Here is a 17,225-nt window from a genome sequence, read left to right as displayed (position 1 = left end):
TCATTCTTTCTCTCACAATCATGCAACTCATCCAAAAGCACACAATGTATCCAGACCTCTAGAACACTCCCTACTAGACTCAAACACAGCACATATTCATAAGTTTCTAAATTGGTACAGGGTAACAGCCTGAAACAAAATGACTACTCTGCTCTCATCCTGGTCCAGGAATATCCACCTCTGAGGAAGCTCCTCCCCACCACACTGTGATGAGAACGTGCCTCAGATATGAGCTTACCAAGGACACCAAGAAGAGTAAATCCAGCAGCTTTACACACATCCCAGAGAACATGCACCCTCACACTGCTCGGCCACCTTGCTAGAGCTCTGAGAATCTTTAACATTCAAGGCTGTTCAAGGGTTGCTGCACTTGTGCTTCAGGGGCAATGTGCTATTTCCTACCATTAAGTGTGGTAGCTTAAAGATGGCCAGATCTTATTAGAAACAAAGACTAAAAACTATCAGTCTTACAAATCTAAAGTCTGGAAACCAAGCCAAAAGACTTATTTGAGGACTGGAGAGATGGCTCAGCAGTTAAGATCACCACAGAAGTCTTGAAGAAGACAAGGGTTTGATTCCCACCACCCATATGGCAGCTCCCAACTACCTATAGCTCCATTTTCAGGGAACTCAAAGTTCTCTCCTGGCCTCTAACAGCATATGATACACAGAAATACATACAAGCAAATCACCCACATACACATAATAAAAATAAGCAATCTCTTTATCTTTAAGAAGACTGTTTCAAAAGTCAGAAGCAGTAAAGACTCTCTATCTGCATGTGTGGTCCCACTGGTGCTACTGTGTCACGTGTGCTCCCACTGGTGCTACTGTGTCACGTGTGCTCCCACTAGTGCTACTGTCATGTGTGCTCCCACTGGTGCTACTGTGTCACGTGTGCTCCCACTGGTGCTACTGTGTCACGTGTACTCCCACTGGTGCTACTGTGTCACGTGTGCTCCCACTGGTGCTACTGTCACGTGTGCTCCCACTGGTGCTACTGTGTCACGTGTGCTCCCACTGGTGCTACTGTGTCATGTTTGCTCCCACTGGTGCTACTGTGTCACATTTGCTCCCACTGGTGTTACTGTGTCACGTTTGCTCTCACTGGTGCTACTGTGTCATGTTTGCTCCCACTGGTGCTACTGTCACGTGTGGTCCCACTGGTGCTACTGTCACGTGTGGTCCCACTGGTGCTACTGTATCATGTTTGCTCCCACTGGTGCTACTGTGTCACATGTGCTCCCACTGGTGCTACTGTGTCACATGTGCTCCCACTGGTGCTACTGTCACGTGTGCTCCCACTGGTGCTACTGTGTCAGGTGATTTAATTACAATTTAGATTAGAACCTGCAAAGAAATATACAACCAAGAGTCAAAAATATCTAGAAAAGTCCAATGCTTCAAGCCCAACATGTGACTCCATTTGATGTTTCAGAGACTGCAGATGGGGCCTCACCTCTGTCTGTACCATCAGAGGCCTGTGCATCCGAAGATCATAGACAATACCATACACATCCACGGTGTTCTCATTCTCTATCTGATAGATCAGACGATCGATAGCAATGAACGTGCCCGTCCTTCCGACTCCAGCACTAGAAAACAGAGACATGAGTCATCATTACCAGTTGCCTTCACCATGGATCTCTCAGTTCTCCCACCAGTACCCAAATCTCCATTATCACTGTTTGAAGCTAACACAAACTTTGTTGCTCAACTGCATCTTCAAGCAAGTTGGGGAACTCACTTGAGTTAAATGTCACAAACAAAACACCTTGCTAAACCATCTCATACTCCATGATACTCAATGGTCCTAAAGCCTAGGACAAAAAGTTACACTTATTTATGAAGCCCTATTGTAGGACTGTGTGCACTTTCTGTAAATGACCAGATGGCAAATATCTTCAGCTCAGCAGACCATGCCACTGCAGTATAAAAGCAATGCAAATGATATGTAAATCAGTGGGCATGACTATGTTCCAATGAGGTTTTATATATAAAAACAAGTTGCTAACCCTGTCTGGCCCACAGGCTATATAGCTTGCTAACTCCTTTTTACATACAGTCTCATGGCTCAGGGACTAAGTTCCTGGTACCCTCTTGCAGACTATCCTTGAGTTTCCAACTATCTATCGCATTTCCTCTTGGGTGTTGCTTTGAGGGGTGTTGCTCATAAATACCATTACATTTTAAGTTGTCACACATACATGAGCTGCCAACTAGGTATACCTGCAGTGCACCAGGATTGGTGATTCAGGAGGAATCTGCTTCATGTAGTCTCGGACCAAGTAACGAAAGTTGATGAGCAGGTCAGTGGTGTCAGGAACACCATGGTCAGGCCAGGAGGTGAAATGGAACTGTCGCATAGGATGACTCTCACTTGTCTGCATCTAGAAGCCAACAAAATGGGTTAGAGATCTAGACAGTAAGGGTACCCAGCAATACACAACAATGAGAGAAGTCAAGCAGTGCCGGTGAACTGTATCACACAAGCAGAACAACAGGCAGCCAGGCAGGAATGGTTCCAATAACCAATTTCAATTTGGTTATCCCCATTACCAAATCTTCATAACACAGCCAGGAAGGAAGGGCCTCATATGTCCCACTAAAGACATGCAGCGGAGGTTCAGAAAAAATGGGGGTGAGCCCCTGATAGTCACCCCACATGGAACAAAGACATCCAGCTCAATTTTGAGTTTATATCACTTCTGTTCTCAGCTAACAGTCAGTAAGAGCCCCATACCCACACACATGCTCCTCCTGGATGAGCCCCATTCTTCAGTCCACTTGGAAATGACATTTCCCTTAAATCCCAAAATCATTTCCCTAAGTATGGTCAGGAGGTGAGCACATGCTGGGCAAGAGACACCTGGTAAATCCTGGGCTTTCCAGATAATCTGTGTAATACAACCAGGAAACACTGAGCAAATATTTAGAACTAAAGGGGTCTACAAAAGGAACACACACACACACACACACACACACACACACACACACAAACTCACAGTCTGCCATTTCAACATCTGGCAGGCAGGAGACAGTATTTTAACAAATCTAACAATTACACCAGTTTGTATTCTACTTTAGACCAAGCATGTGCCTGGAATTATCAAAGATCTGCCTCTGGGGCCAGTCCTGTCCCTTCCTGTCCTTGATTCAACTATACTCATTTGTCTGTCAGACCTTACATATGTCCCCCACAGCTGGGCACTGGGCATCTCCATCACTGAAGCTAATTTTTAACGTTCATTCATTATAAAATCAATAAATTTATATTATTCAAAGATTGAGAAATAGGGGAGAGGACCCTGGGAAACCTCACCACAGATAACCAGCATCATAAATGTTATCATAAGGGTTTACTGAGAAAAGAAACCAGCTGCAAGGAGCAGGAAAGAGAGGAGATACAAAAAACAGTGGAAAGTAGAAGTTCTTGGGAGCAGTTCTGCAGAGGGGCAGGAGCAGGGGGCAGGGGCGAGGGACTCAGACTAGGGGTGGTAGTCAAAACAACAGAGCTCTGTCTGTAATGCTCTCATATATAGAAGGAAATGTATGTATGCATTTCACAAAATTACAAAACACTATTGTAGAAAATGCCATGTGAAAGCCTGTACTGGGTCCTAAAATAAGAAAAGACTTCAGTGGGAAGCATGAAATCTCTAGAATCTGTAGTTTCCTTGATATAAACACAATGAGAGCAACAGTATTTTCTTTAATCATTTTTGCCAACTCTATGCACAATTCCCCAGTGAACCCTAAGCAGAAGCAAATGTGGATAACAGATACGTCAGTCAACTTAAATGGGCAAAGGCTGCAGAAACAAGCACGACATACTTCAAAGGTTCCTCACTCACTGTGACCTTACTTACTGAGGTGGTCAGGCTATTATGTGCTCAACATCTCCAAAGAAGGACCTGAAATAATTCCTGTGACCAGAGTCTTTGAGAATCAGTAACTAGTAAGAAGTAGTATTTCATATACTTTGCCTTACCTATATCTTCAGGAATCTTTAAGGTTCATTCCTACAAACTAGGACCCAATATATCAGCCCCTGTTAAAATACAACACCACTGAATCTACTTCTAGGCATTTCTTTTATGCATCGTGTGTATGTGTATGTATACATACACATAATAAAAATATAAAAGTATATATATATATATATATATTCTTTTAATATATATGTTGCCCCAAGCTAAGTATGGCAACATAAACCTATACTTCCAGTACTGAGATTGAGGCAGAGGTTCATGAATTTAAGGCCAGCCTTGGCTACCTAGTAAGACACTACCTTAAAACTCTGTCTCTGTCTTAAAATACTGTCTCCTAGTATGAACCACTGACACTAGTTTTTCACATCTCCTCATGGTAATTACAGTCATTCCTCGGGATCCATGTGGATTGATCCCAGGAAAGTCTGTGAATGTTCAGGTTCTCAAAGTAATACAACCATGTGTGTATGCAACCTGCACACACAGTCATATACACTATACAGCCTAAGTGCATAGTAGGCTATACTATCCAGGGTTAAGTACAGTCCATGATGTTCACACAGACACATTCCCTAGAATACACCCCTGCCATTCAACATGTGACTATACTTTAGATCATTTCTAAACTGTATTACCTAGCACATTTTAATTTAAATAGTTATTATACTGTATGGCTTAGGGAATGATGGACCTGATTGAACATGTTAAATACAAACACTATGTTTATTCAATCCCAGGTTGGCTGAATTCACAGCTGAACAAAGCAGCAGGGGTAAAAGCCTGGCTGTATGTCACCTACATATATAGTATCTCTAAAAGCTGGATGGTGTTAACAGTATGCACATAAATCAGAGTTTAGTTATCCATTCTCCAAAAGCTATGTATGTGGTTTCCAAATTGTTCAACCACCACAAATAATGCTGATGAGGTGGGTATGATCTAAATGTACTGCAACTATGTATGAAATTATCAAAGAACATGTAATAATAAAATAGCAGACACTGGACATATACCCAAGAGAAATGAAAATAAACACAAAGCTTACTCATTTCCTAAAGGAGCTACTCCTTATAAATAACATTCTAAAAATAAACAATACTGAGATTGTGACTAATAATCAATAATAATAACTAGTAAACTAATAAACAATGCTCATCTGTAACTAATGAGTCCATGCCTGAATTTCACGTTATTTCTTTATGTCAGTGACTCAAATTTGAGCCGATCAGATTAAAAGGGATGAACACTTTCAGAGCCCTAATATGTTAAGCTCTAAAGTAGATATCTTTGTTGACTCAGAGCACTTTCTCTACTTTCAAACACTCTTTAAAAAAGAAAAATAAATTCAGTTCCTAGAATGTCTTATGATTTAAGCGGATTTGTTTTTTTAACTTTTGGAGGGAAGGGAGGACAGTGCATTTGCCCCAGAATCTGAACCTTGGAATTAGTAAGAACTATTCCTAGCAGCAAGCACCCACCCCAAAGCATATCACTGACACAGCCATGCTCATAAGACTCATTTAGTCAGGAAAGACACAAAAGTCCCCTCAAAATAATGAAGCTAGGGCTCCTCAGAGAGCATGTTGTTATGGGCATTTTAATTCTGTAAAGAAGAAGAAGCAAAAACACTTTCTCATTCATCAAATATTAGTTATTTTCAACATATATACCATTTCCAAATTCATATCCAATAATTTTCTCAGATCAATCTTGACTTACATTTTTTACCACGAAATCTCTGACGGTCCATTCCGGAAGAACAACCTCTGAGGTCATTGCCACAGTTATGTCCCCATAGTCCTGAGCCTGCTTGGAAGGCCAGTATTCTTCACATTTGGTCTAGAACACAGGATTGGTTGTATGAAAACACAGGAATCACACCCCCATCATCATCAAAGTTTCACGAGGAAGAGCAAGTCATGAGGCTGACATTGGGACTGTTTAGTTCCTCAGCTGGTTCTGTTTGACCCAAACACATATTTGCACCTGTACCAATAATTCCAAATAATATAAATGAATCTTTAAGAAAAATGAATCCTGTTTGTGAGATGGTTCAGCAGCAAAAAGCACTTGCTGCACAAGCCTGGAGGCCTGCATCTGGGACTCAGATCTCATTTCCAGAAACATCACATATGTGATCAAATCTGTGGTGACCTTTGACCACATATTTGCTGTGGCGTGTCCACTCTCCAACACACATATACACATCATACACAGAACATAATAAGAATCAATTTTAAGGAATTATGTCTAACAAGTTCCAGTTACCACCTAGGACAGCACCATTCACGTTGAACACCTGGCCACCAGCAGCCATAGCATTGAGCTGTCAGACTCCACTCTCAACAAGGAGGGCTGAGAGAGAAACACCCTGCAGATGACTCAGGTGCTAATTCTCACTCCTCAAGAAAAGAAACCACAAGAAAGAAAGAAAAAGAAAGAAAGAAAGAAAGAAAGAAAGAAAGAAAGAAAGAAAGAAGGAAAGAAAGAAAGAAAGAAAGAAAGGAGGGAGGGAGGGAGGGAGGGAGGGAGGGATTATCTTGCATATCACCATAGAACCTTCATCTGGCAAGGGATGGAGACAGAGACAGAGACCCACATTGGAGCACTGGACCAAGCTCCCAAAGTGCAGATGAAGAGCAGAAGGAAGGAGAATATAAGAAAGGAAGGCAGGACCGCAAGGGGTGTGTCCACCTACGGAGAATGTGGAACTGATGTAATGGGAGCTCACCAAGGCTAGCTGGACTGGGTCTGAACGAGCATGAGATCAAACCGAACTCTCTAAATGTGGCTGACAATGAGGGCGGACTGAGAAGCCAATGATAATGACACTAGATTTTGATTCTACTGCATGTACTGGCTTTTTGGGAGCCTAGTCTGTTTGGATGCATACCTTCCTAGGATGGAGGGGGGGCTTGGACTTCCCACAAGGCAGGTCACCCTGACTTCTCTTAGGACTGGAGAGCGAGGGGGAGAGGGAGTGGGGGGAGTGGGAGGGAAATGGGAGGATGGGAGGAGGTGGAAATTTTAAATAAATAAATTAATTAATTTAAAAAAAAGAAAGAAAGGAAGTAAGAAAAAGGAAGAAAGAAAGAAAAGAAAGAAAGAAAATACCTTATTCCAGCCATTAGGAGAATGAAGTTCAAGTCCAGCCTGGGCTAAGAGTGAAGCCCTGTCTCAGAAACAAACAAACAAACAGAACACAGAGCACAGAGAGCATAGCATGTGCTGAGGGAGGCCACGGCCCCGGGCAATCCCAACACTAAACACATAGCATGTGCTGAGGGAAGCCACGGCCCCGGGCAATCCCAACACTAAACAGAATTGCAATTAATAACCCTCCATGAAGTAACATTAATTTTCATTTTTCAGGTACACAATTTTTTAATTTAGCATGTTTTTCAACTCATCTCTATTTAGGGAAACATGAGACTTTATCCCTAGAAGAGATCATATCTGTGACAGAAATAACAGGAGGGTTCTAGACCACACAGGAAGAGAGAGGGTTGCTGGGACTTGCCCGGGCATAAGTCTGAAATTTTGTTTAATGTGTCAAAAACTAAGTTTGAGAATCAGAGATTTAGGAGCTGGTTGCTTAGAGACAGGGGAGGCAGGCTTTACAGGAGCCAAGCTGTATGGTCTCGGATACCTGGTTCCAAGCCCACCGTGTCCACTAACCCAGTTCCATCCACTCACTAACTCCAGCACAGATACAATCACAGACATTAATATGAGCTCACAGGGGAACACTGTAGAATGTATTTTCAAGACTTTTGTAAAACCTCTCTGAAAGCTAAAAATACAGAACATATTTTCTAAGAACAAAGGTGTTAACAAAGGGAAGAGTGTTCTTTTAAAAAACAAATGGATTTTAAAATACACTCGACAACAATAATTAATTTATATATTTTTTTCAAAAGATACTTACCCTTCCTTGTTCCACACATTTGGTCAACATAACAATGGCATATACGTTTTTCTCCCAAACCATACGCCAAAAATCTTTCAAAGTGTTGGGTAAAGGTCCTTGTGTGGCAATGAAATCTTTCTTGGAATGATAGCCCTAGAATAGAAAGCTCAGTCATCATTCAAGACACAGAAAGAAATGCTCTGATTCAGAGGAGTCACCGGGCAGAGCAGCCAGCACTTACAGGCACATAGTTGGCATTGATGTAGTCATCCGTCGAATGGGTCTGCACTGAAAGTCTGACTCGGGAAATATCATCTGTAGCATTAAAAGAAAGAAAGAGCCTCATTCTAAGCCAAGTTTCAGGAAAGCTGCACACAGGGAATTTTTTTTAAAAGTAAATTTTATTAAATTATAAAAGTTTCCATTTCCGCCCCTCTTCCCAACACCCTCCCACTCCCCCCACTCCCTCTCCTCCTCCCTCTTCGTCCCTTAGGGCAGTCAGGGTTTCCTGCCCCACACAGGGAATTTTTAGAAGTACCAACTGGCAGCCCTTGGCGGACACACTGCTTCACACTTCATTGTCCCTGCGGAGTCTGTGACTGCAGCGCAGAGACGCTGTGTAACAGCCTGAGCGTGAGAGCTAGGATGACCTAGGCAGCCTGGCAGCAAGGTCTACATTCTTACCACCTTCCCAGCAGCCTTGGGGGTCTGCTCTGAGCAGGACAGGTGCTGGGTAACCCTATCCACATCTCAAAACCACCTCATAAGCTTTCAAGATAAAGAAATCAGGAGTCTCAGAGATGAAGGGACATTTCCAAGTCCTTCTATGTGGGGAAACAACAGACAGAATTTGAACTCAGAGCCTATTCTAGTATGTCAGAAAAGACATCCGATAGATCAGGCATTTAAAGGGGCTTGCTGCCAAGCCTGATGACCTGAGTTTGATCCCCAAGGCCACATGGAGGGAAAGATCTGACTCCCATGGGTCGCTCTCTGACATCCACACACATCATGGCACGTGCACACCTGTACATATAAACAATCAATAAATTAAAGATGGATGGATGGATAGATGGATGGGTGGACAGGCAGGATAAAATTCTAAATTTGAAGTAACATACCATCATCATCACCCTAGTGCCCATCAGTAACCTCCATCATCAACACCCTAGTGCCCACACTGCACACCTATAATCCCTGCACTAGAGAAAAAGAAACAGGCTCCTTGGAGCTCCATGGCCAGCTAATCTAAGTGAATGAACAAGATCCAGGATAAATAATGACCCCTGTCTCAAAAATGGATGGGTGGGGAGATGTTGAGGATCTGGGGAGAGATGAGGGATAGAAAACTATAATCAGAATATATTGTATTTAAAAAGTATTTTCAATTAAAAAAAAAAGGCAGAGCAATTGAGGAAGACAACCCAGTGTCAACCTCTGGCCTCAATGTGTACACACACACATATACACACACTCACATGCACACACAAACCCCTCTAAATTTAAAACTAAACTGAATGCATAAAACTACTATGAATGGAGAGGTCTAAAATACCAACTTCACACATTTTCTCAATATCATTCTCATTTAAAAAGCATACACACAAACTTGCCCATGATAATAATGCCAGAGGTGATAATAACTGAGGAATTCCAAATGTCAGGATAAGTCATGGGTATCAAGGACAGCTCCCTGTCCCCACCGGATTCCACTGCCTGACCCTCCTGGGACAGAGTAGCACAGTAATAGTAAACCCAGTAGTGATGTGTGTGTCAAGAAAGGTTTTCTCAATAGAAACACCACCCAGACATCAAACCCCAGCCCTCACTCCAGATCCAAAGCTCTCCAATGGCAGGCCAGAGTTTTGAGTTAGTCTCAGGAGGGTAGAGGCATAGCAGCTCCCCCAGCATGGCTACAAAAGCACTTCTTTCCATTCAAGGCCAAGACCCACTGACAAGTATGAGGGAAGAAATGGAAAAAGAACCGACGACTTAAAAGACACTGAGTTTAAAATACAAGCTAATAGAAAAGCATGACTTCAAATTAAAACAATGAAATCATTAAATGGCTTGGTGCAAAAGCCACCCACAAAGCCAAGCACCAGACAGAGCATGGTTCAGACCCCCTGATACTCCTTTCTGTGTGCTAACTCTCACACCAACAGACTTCCTATAGTAGAGTTCACATTACTAACCCTTCTCTATTCTTCAGTTTGTTCTCACTTTGTTGGGTAATTGCTATTCTGGTTTCATTTCTTTTGCTGTGATAAACACCCTGACTAAAAGCAATATAAGAGAGGGAGTTTGCACAGCTTACAATTCCAGATCACATCAATCTTGACGAAGTTAAGGCAAGAACTTAAAGTATCATGTCCACAGGCAAGAGCAGAGAGAGAAGAAATGAACCTTTGCTTGCTTGCTCTCTCAGCAAGATTTCTCCTTTCTTAGACCATTCAAAACCTCCTGCCTACACAATGGTATTGCCCACAATAGGCTAGGTCAATTACCAATTATCAATCAAAATGCCCCCCAAACATGGGCTAACCTAAGCAATTCCTCACTAAGACTCTCCTTCCTAAGTGATTCTAGGTTAAGTCAAAACCAATCAGCACAAGTACAGACACAGGCAACTCTCAAAAGCAGGAAAGGGCTTCTTCTCCCTCGGCAGTGCAGGGATTATAGGTGTGCACTGTGGGCACTGGGGTGTTGAACTCAGGACCTCACGTCTAGACGGCAAGAACTTTACTGATAGAGCCATCTCCGCAACTCCAAATTTAGAATTTTACCCATCTGTCCATATGTACATCTGCGCGTCCTTCTGTCTGTCTATCTATCTATCATTTAGCTGTGGAACATGCCTATCCATCCATCTATCTGTCTGTCTGTCTATCTATCTATCTATCTATCTATCTATCTATCTATCTATCTATCTATCATCTAATCAAAGATCTGGGTAAGGAGAGAGTGTGACCCTGTACCTGCTTTCCTGTTGCCCCTTTCAGAACAAAACAAACTGAACATGAGAGGAATGCAACTCTGAATAAGTCACCTAACATGGAGGTTTATTTTCTTCACTTGTGAAATAAATATTCCACCACCTACTCTACAAACTGTGGTTGTAAGGATTAAATTAAATGTAATATCTCTTCATAGAGTACTTAGCTCATTCTAGGTAAATGGTTGTGGGACTATCTGGTACTGAATGGTGGTAAAAACAGCAAGTGGGTACTATTGATTCCCCATATCTCTACTGTTCAAGAGATGGCCAGTGACAAAGGGAAGACAGGAATAAAATCACTCACAAGGCAGGACATTGTTATAGCGATTCTTCCCCCTGTTCTCAGCTACCTCAGCTGTGTATTTAGGTAGACTTACTCCAATCAGCTTCAGATCCTGAAAACAAATAAGTGAGTTATATATTTAATCAGGCACAGGGTAGAAAAAATTAGGAATGCAGAGGCAGAATGGATTGACTACTGCTAAGTGCAAAGAGACATTGAGCATCTAACCTCCAACACCTATGAGTAGGCCATGGAAGAAGCAAGAAATCAAAATGAAGTCACACTGGAATACAGTGGGTCCTTAACCTAACATGGACAATGTTGTTATAATATGGGACACAGACACACAAGAGGAAACACAATATGGTAGTGATGGTAGTGGGTGACGGAAATGGAAGCCATGCTTCCCCCAAACCAAGAGACAATGGGGCCTTCCAGAAACTGAGAGAACCAGGGCAGGATCTCCCCTGGAGGTTAAGGGGGTGCAGGCCCTGCCGACACTGTGATTTTGAGCCTCTTGTTTCCTGAACAGTGAGATGGATATTTGTCCTTAGTTCCCCTGTTTATGGTACTTGATAGGGCAGCACTTAAACTAAATCAGAGATGGAAATGCAAGGAGAAAGAGGATTCTCGACTTCTGGGGCTGGACAGTCAGGAGTCACCAGCCTGACAAGGCAGAGTGAGGCATGCAGACTACAGAGGGAACTAGGCAGCATAAAGACAATCAATACACAGAGAACCTGAGGCCTGTGGGACCCGAGTGACGGGGGAGGACGGACTGTGTCGGAGTTGTGGGCAGGACTCTAGGAGTCCAAAAGTAGAATCTGCACCAGGGAGCACTTCTGAGTAAGGACGGTTCCTGGCCAGTCTGGGGGACAGAAAGTAGCAGAGTCTGCCAAGCCCCAGACCTCCGAATGGCCCATTTGGCTTTTCCATTGCTCGTGTAGCTTATTAATGACCCTAGTTAATGGTCCTCTAGCTTGAATTCCCCATTTCTGTCTCTCTCTGGACAATCTTCAGGTAGCCACAAGATTAAACACATATTCCACCAAAAATGAAGGTCTGTGTGAGCTTTCTAGCCAACAGCAGGGTGCCCCAGAGGAACAGGCATAATCTTCTCTCCCCTCTAGGCTGCCTCTCACCCAAAGTTTTACCACAATGCAAAACAGTTTGTGACCACGTGCCTCGTATTCCTCTGCAAACCCACAGTTGGAGTCAGCTTGCTGTTTCTTAAAGTAGGCCTCAAAATTCTCCACTCGAATTAACTTGGATCTAGGAAAACAAAACAACTTCTTGGGGTTTTCATTTTTGCTTATTTTTCATTCAGTTAAGTTCAAACTCAAAATATAAAATATAAATGAAAGAATATCAAAATGAAAGATATAAAAATGAAGCTACTCACTTTTTAGGTCTTCATCATGGAAAGGAAAAAAGGGGGAAATCAATTAGATGTACTCATTTTAGAAGTAAGTAAGCATCAACTCAAAAGAACAAAGCCAGACACAGTGAGAGGTATGGGTTGGAGATCAATGCAATGTTATTTTAAAAACCATTGAGATGCAAATCAGAAAAGCAGCCCTATCCTATAACTGACAATATCTGTGACTTGAAATAACTGTTTTTGCTTGGCTCTTGATAATCCACTCACTTTTGTAAAATATAGCAATTACCTTGTGCGGGTGCTGTGGAGATAGTTTAGTGGGTCAGAGTGCTTGCTACTCAAGTCCTCAGCACCCAAATAAAAACACCAGCATGGCCACATGCACCTATAACCCCAGTGCTGAACTTGGGTAGACAGGAGGATGGCAGAGGACTGCTGCTTCTTAGCAAGAACGCTGTCTCCAGGGAACTCAGCAAGTAGTGACAGAGCCACCCCCTTCTGGCCTCTGAGCACCTGTGGGGATGCATACCTACACACACAGGTACACCAGATACACACAGAGAATCCTATTTGTTAATAAAACTGAAGAGCATATGGGGAAACAAAAATAAAAGTAACTTCAGGAGGACAATAAAACAAAGAATCCTTGCAGAAAACAGCAAGAAATTCCAGAAGATTATGGCCAACCTGTCAATCAGGAAAAAATGCCAGCTATTTCTATCAAAAAAAAAAATGCTCTAGATAGTCACTGAACAGACTGGGAGACTGAGAATCTTAAAATAAATTTGTAACTCAGACTTACTTAATTTGAGAAAATGACACTTCATTATTCTTGGCATCTTTCCTATTTTGAAAGGGAAAAAAAGGCCCATTAGACAGACAAAGACCTTCATCCTGCCTGCTCTGTCACCTTTCACACATCCATGGATACCTTCTTCTCAGGCAGTAGTTCAGGTAAATGGAAGCCTGCTCACCAGTCCATAACCGCCAACAGAAACCTGTTCTCTGATACTCAACCTAACAGACCAAGCAGGGAATGTAAACTAAAAATCAGTACACTTACTCTTTCTTTTTATTGAAAAGAATCAAAAATCTATTCAAGCAATTTTTAGAAATTTTCGTGTGTGAGAGTGTGTGTAAATTAATGCAAAGAGGGGGAAAGCCCTGAAAGGAAGTCAAATCCAAAGCTGCCACTGTGAGCACCTGCACTGTTGACTCAGCTCCACCTGGTGCTGAAACAAACTGCAATTGAGCAGCATGTACCGAAATCGGAGGGAAAAAAGTATGCCCACTTACCCAGTAAATGTTCTATTTGGAATTTAGCCAGGGAAATAATCGTGAGCATGCCCAAAGGTTAGGTACAAGGACATGTAACTGTAGTCAAAAGTATTACAATATCCAGTAAAATGGATAAATAAATGATGGCAAATACCAGGCAGCTACTTAAAATGATACTGAAATGAAGCCCTCCATCATGTCTTATTAATGTATCTAAAAGGACTCGACTGGGGTGAGCATCATAATCACATGAAAATGGTAAGAGCAGGTTTGTTGTAATTATGGGTTACCGAATTTCTTTGCTTTTCTTGTGGGTATTTTCTTTACCACCATGGGTTTGAGTTTTGAGTTTGGTGGTGGTTTACAGGTTTTGAGACAGGTTCCACTGTGTGGTTCAGACCAACTCTTCCCATCAGCTTCTTACTAGGACCTCACTCCCTGTGCCCTATTGACTTGACTGTTGACATTCCAGCTTTTGAGCTAGGTTCTGATTCATTTTTTAGTAGAGTAAAAAAGATTTAAGTGATATGAAGAGAAGGGACACTGTGTGATTTATTGAGGGGGAGATAAAGCAACTACTGTTTTTTTGGAATAGGCTTGGGTAGCACACTCGGCAGAGGTGGAAGGACGAGGAATCCAAGGCTACCTCTGTTACATTTGAAATATCCCAAGATATTTTAATAGACTGTTTCAGGAAAAGGGAAAAAAAAAACAAAAACAGGAGGATGATGTTGAAAAAGCCAAATCCAAGGTGGGAGTTTCTAGCTAGAAGCACCTGGCAAGAAGTGAATTCCAACACAGGATTCCCACAGTCAGGCAAGAGAAAGTCCAAAGACCAAGTTCAAGTTCTTCTTTGGTGCTTCCAATACTGATTCTGCAACCCTAGAAGGGCTTTTAAGACTTGCCTGTTAGAGTCTTGGGAAGTCCATGAGGTAGAGGGCACCCAAAATGAAACTGCCGTACCACTAACTAACTACATCACAGGGTGGTGGTAGAAAACAATGGAGTAAGACATTTGTCAACCCTCCTCAGCACTCATTCCCATACCACAGAGGAAGAGGTTAAGGCTAAGCCACTTCCAACAGCTAGTCAGAGTGGAACTTAAGTTCAAACTTGGTCAACTCTAAAATCATATGAAATTCTTAACACATTCCTAGGATCCCGGCCTGAGAGCAGCATCCCGCACAGCATCCCGCACAGCATCCCACACAGTAGGTAGGTCTGATGTGGTTGGGGTGAGGTTCAGAATCAAATCACCCAACTGGAGTCAGAAAGGAAGTAAGTCTGGCCAGATGGCAAGAACTTTCAATTGTTCCTCCCGATTTTACAAATGGTTCCAATGCCTTACAATAAAAGGTTTTCTTAAACAACAGCACACGCCAACTAAATAAGCAGTATCACCTTTTCTTTCTCCAGAAGATGAAGCCCCCCACAGCCACAATGGCCAGGGCACCAAGGATACACCCGAACACTGCTCCACAGATGACACCTGGGGAAGGCCCAACAAGAGGCGTTTCAATTGGCATTCATGAAGGGCCATGTGCTACACCAACAACCAGCCCAGGACCCACACAGGATTCAGGGAGAAAGGGAGTGTGGTGCACATAGGGGGAAAGTAAATGTCTTTAGACATAAAATTACAACCAGCTTTCAAGAACTTGTTTCTTCACCCTGAGCCCACCATTATCAGGATGGTCCTGAGAATATCACAACCCCTGGCTGGTCTCAGTTCAGCTGCAAATTTAGTGACCTGAGAGAGATCAGTGTTTTTTCCCATTGCTTATGAGCAGAAGTACCTACAATAACACACACACACAGCATGGAAGCCCTTCCCCCTCCCCCCTCCCACCCCTACCCCTGCCATTTATATGGGCTGTTTAAAGGGAATCCCTGAATTTTGCTTCTGGGCTATCTGTTCTACTCATCAGTTATGACAAACAAATGAACAGACCAGTAAGTCATTGTTTCTCCATACTGACAGAAGAGGGGACCCTCACCTTGATCCCTGAAATTCCCATATATCTAGGTCTGTGATACTGGATAGAACGAGCACTTTACAAGGAGTCTAAGGCTAGAACTTCAGGCTTACATTTAAGTCACTGTGCAACACTGGGCCTTAGGAGCCTTATTTCTACACAGACGTAAGATAAGACAACTGCTATGGTACCTTCTAATATGAACATTCAAGGACTCTTTAAACTGAACATGTTTGTTGGCACATGGGCCCACAAGTGACTCTTAGAAAGCAAAGGACTAAGTAATCTGCAGATTAGAAGTGTGGCTGGTTTTAGAGAAGAAGTGGGGAGCACCTCTTTTAAGGATAGCAGAGTGGGGAGCTAAGCTAGCCCAAAGGCCAAGGGATATGTCAGTTTCTGAGAGGAGAAAACCAGCCACCTCCACCTTTATAGGTGCCTACGGAGACAATAGGCTTCTGCAGACACAAGGTGGAAAACCCACTGCATTGATGTTAGGGCTTTTGTCTCCCTCTACCTGGATCTTGAGGCAGGAACACAGCATCCGAATATTGACTGAAAGAAACATAGCTCTCATTCCCATTGATGAGTCCACCATTCTGAAGGTTGTAAGTAATATTGGTGAAGCCAGCAACACACACCCTATGGGGGACAATGGAGAAAATAAGGAAACTGAGATGTTTCTACCACCTTAGTATGTAGAATCTTAAATTCATGAGGCTCAGCACCCAACAGCAAGGACTCATATTACCGGTAGGAACCCAGAGGCTCCAGCCTTCCGTTGTAATAGCCGAAGGTGGTGGATTGGTTCCCCACATTGATTTCATATTTCAAGACATCAGACAAGCCCAGAGAGCGTCCCTTCTCTTCTACTCTTATGAGGTATGTCACATAAGTATCCGAGGCCCCCTTTTTGAAATCTCCATATGTGTACTTCAAAACATCTGCAGAAGGCTGGCCAGCTAAGGAACAAAGAGGCAAATCATGAATGACAGCAGCAAGACAAAAGTGTTTAAAAAAAAAAAACCCTCCGGAACAACACAGGTGCTGAGTAACGATGCCAGCAGCCCGTCTCTCAAACAGTTCTAGGAGCAGGTGAATCCTTAGTATTTGGCTTATATCACCTCATTCCTTCATCGTGAGTCTCCCACAAAAGCATATGATCCCTATTCTCAAGCAAGAAAAACAAAGAGCAGAGAGCTAGCAGAAACCTGACCAAAGCCACACTGCACATGCTGGGGGCTGGATTCCTAGCCCTGATCTCCTGGCCCAAGAACTGCTGGTGTTGAGTGGCCTGGGCAGCATGTAACAGGATCTTTTTCATTCAACATGGGTCTGAGTTTGAAATTGGTTGAAAACACATTCAATGACAAAGGGGTTAAAAACAGACTCAACATTTTAAAAGTCAGA

General features: G+C 42.8%; 1 protein-coding gene across 1 annotated transcript in view; it reads right to left on the bottom strand.

Moving 5' to 3' along the window:
* Ptprj (protein tyrosine phosphatase receptor type J) overlaps positions 1-17,225 on the bottom strand; it is a 164,995-nt gene that overhangs the window by 4,752 nt on the left and 143,018 nt on the right. Inside the window, exons 13-23 of the mRNA XM_087910890.1 lie at positions 16,567-16,777; positions 16,333-16,457; positions 15,244-15,331; positions 13,367-13,408; positions 12,368-12,455; positions 11,205-11,295; positions 8,144-8,217; positions 7,921-8,055; positions 5,712-5,831; positions 2,230-2,390; positions 1,460-1,595 (exon numbers count right to left, since the gene is read on the bottom strand). Of these exons, the coding sequence (XP_087767016.1) occupies positions 1,460-1,595; positions 2,230-2,390; positions 5,712-5,831; positions 7,921-8,055; positions 8,144-8,217; positions 11,205-11,295; positions 12,368-12,455; positions 13,367-13,408; positions 15,244-15,331; positions 16,333-16,457; positions 16,567-16,777 (1,271 nt within the window). The remainder of the gene's footprint in view (positions 1-1,459; positions 1,596-2,229; positions 2,391-5,711; positions 5,832-7,920; positions 8,056-8,143; positions 8,218-11,204; positions 11,296-12,367; positions 12,456-13,366; positions 13,409-15,243; positions 15,332-16,332; positions 16,458-16,566; positions 16,778-17,225) is intronic.

This window comes from Myodes glareolus, chromosome 10, assembly GCF_982192425.1.
Source record: "Myodes glareolus chromosome 10, mMyoGla1.1, whole genome shotgun sequence".
NCBI classification, from domain to species: Eukaryota; Metazoa; Chordata; class Mammalia; order Rodentia; family Cricetidae; genus Myodes; species Myodes glareolus.
Note: the sequence above shows the minus strand (reverse complement) of the source record. Positions and strands in the feature narration are given on the sequence as shown.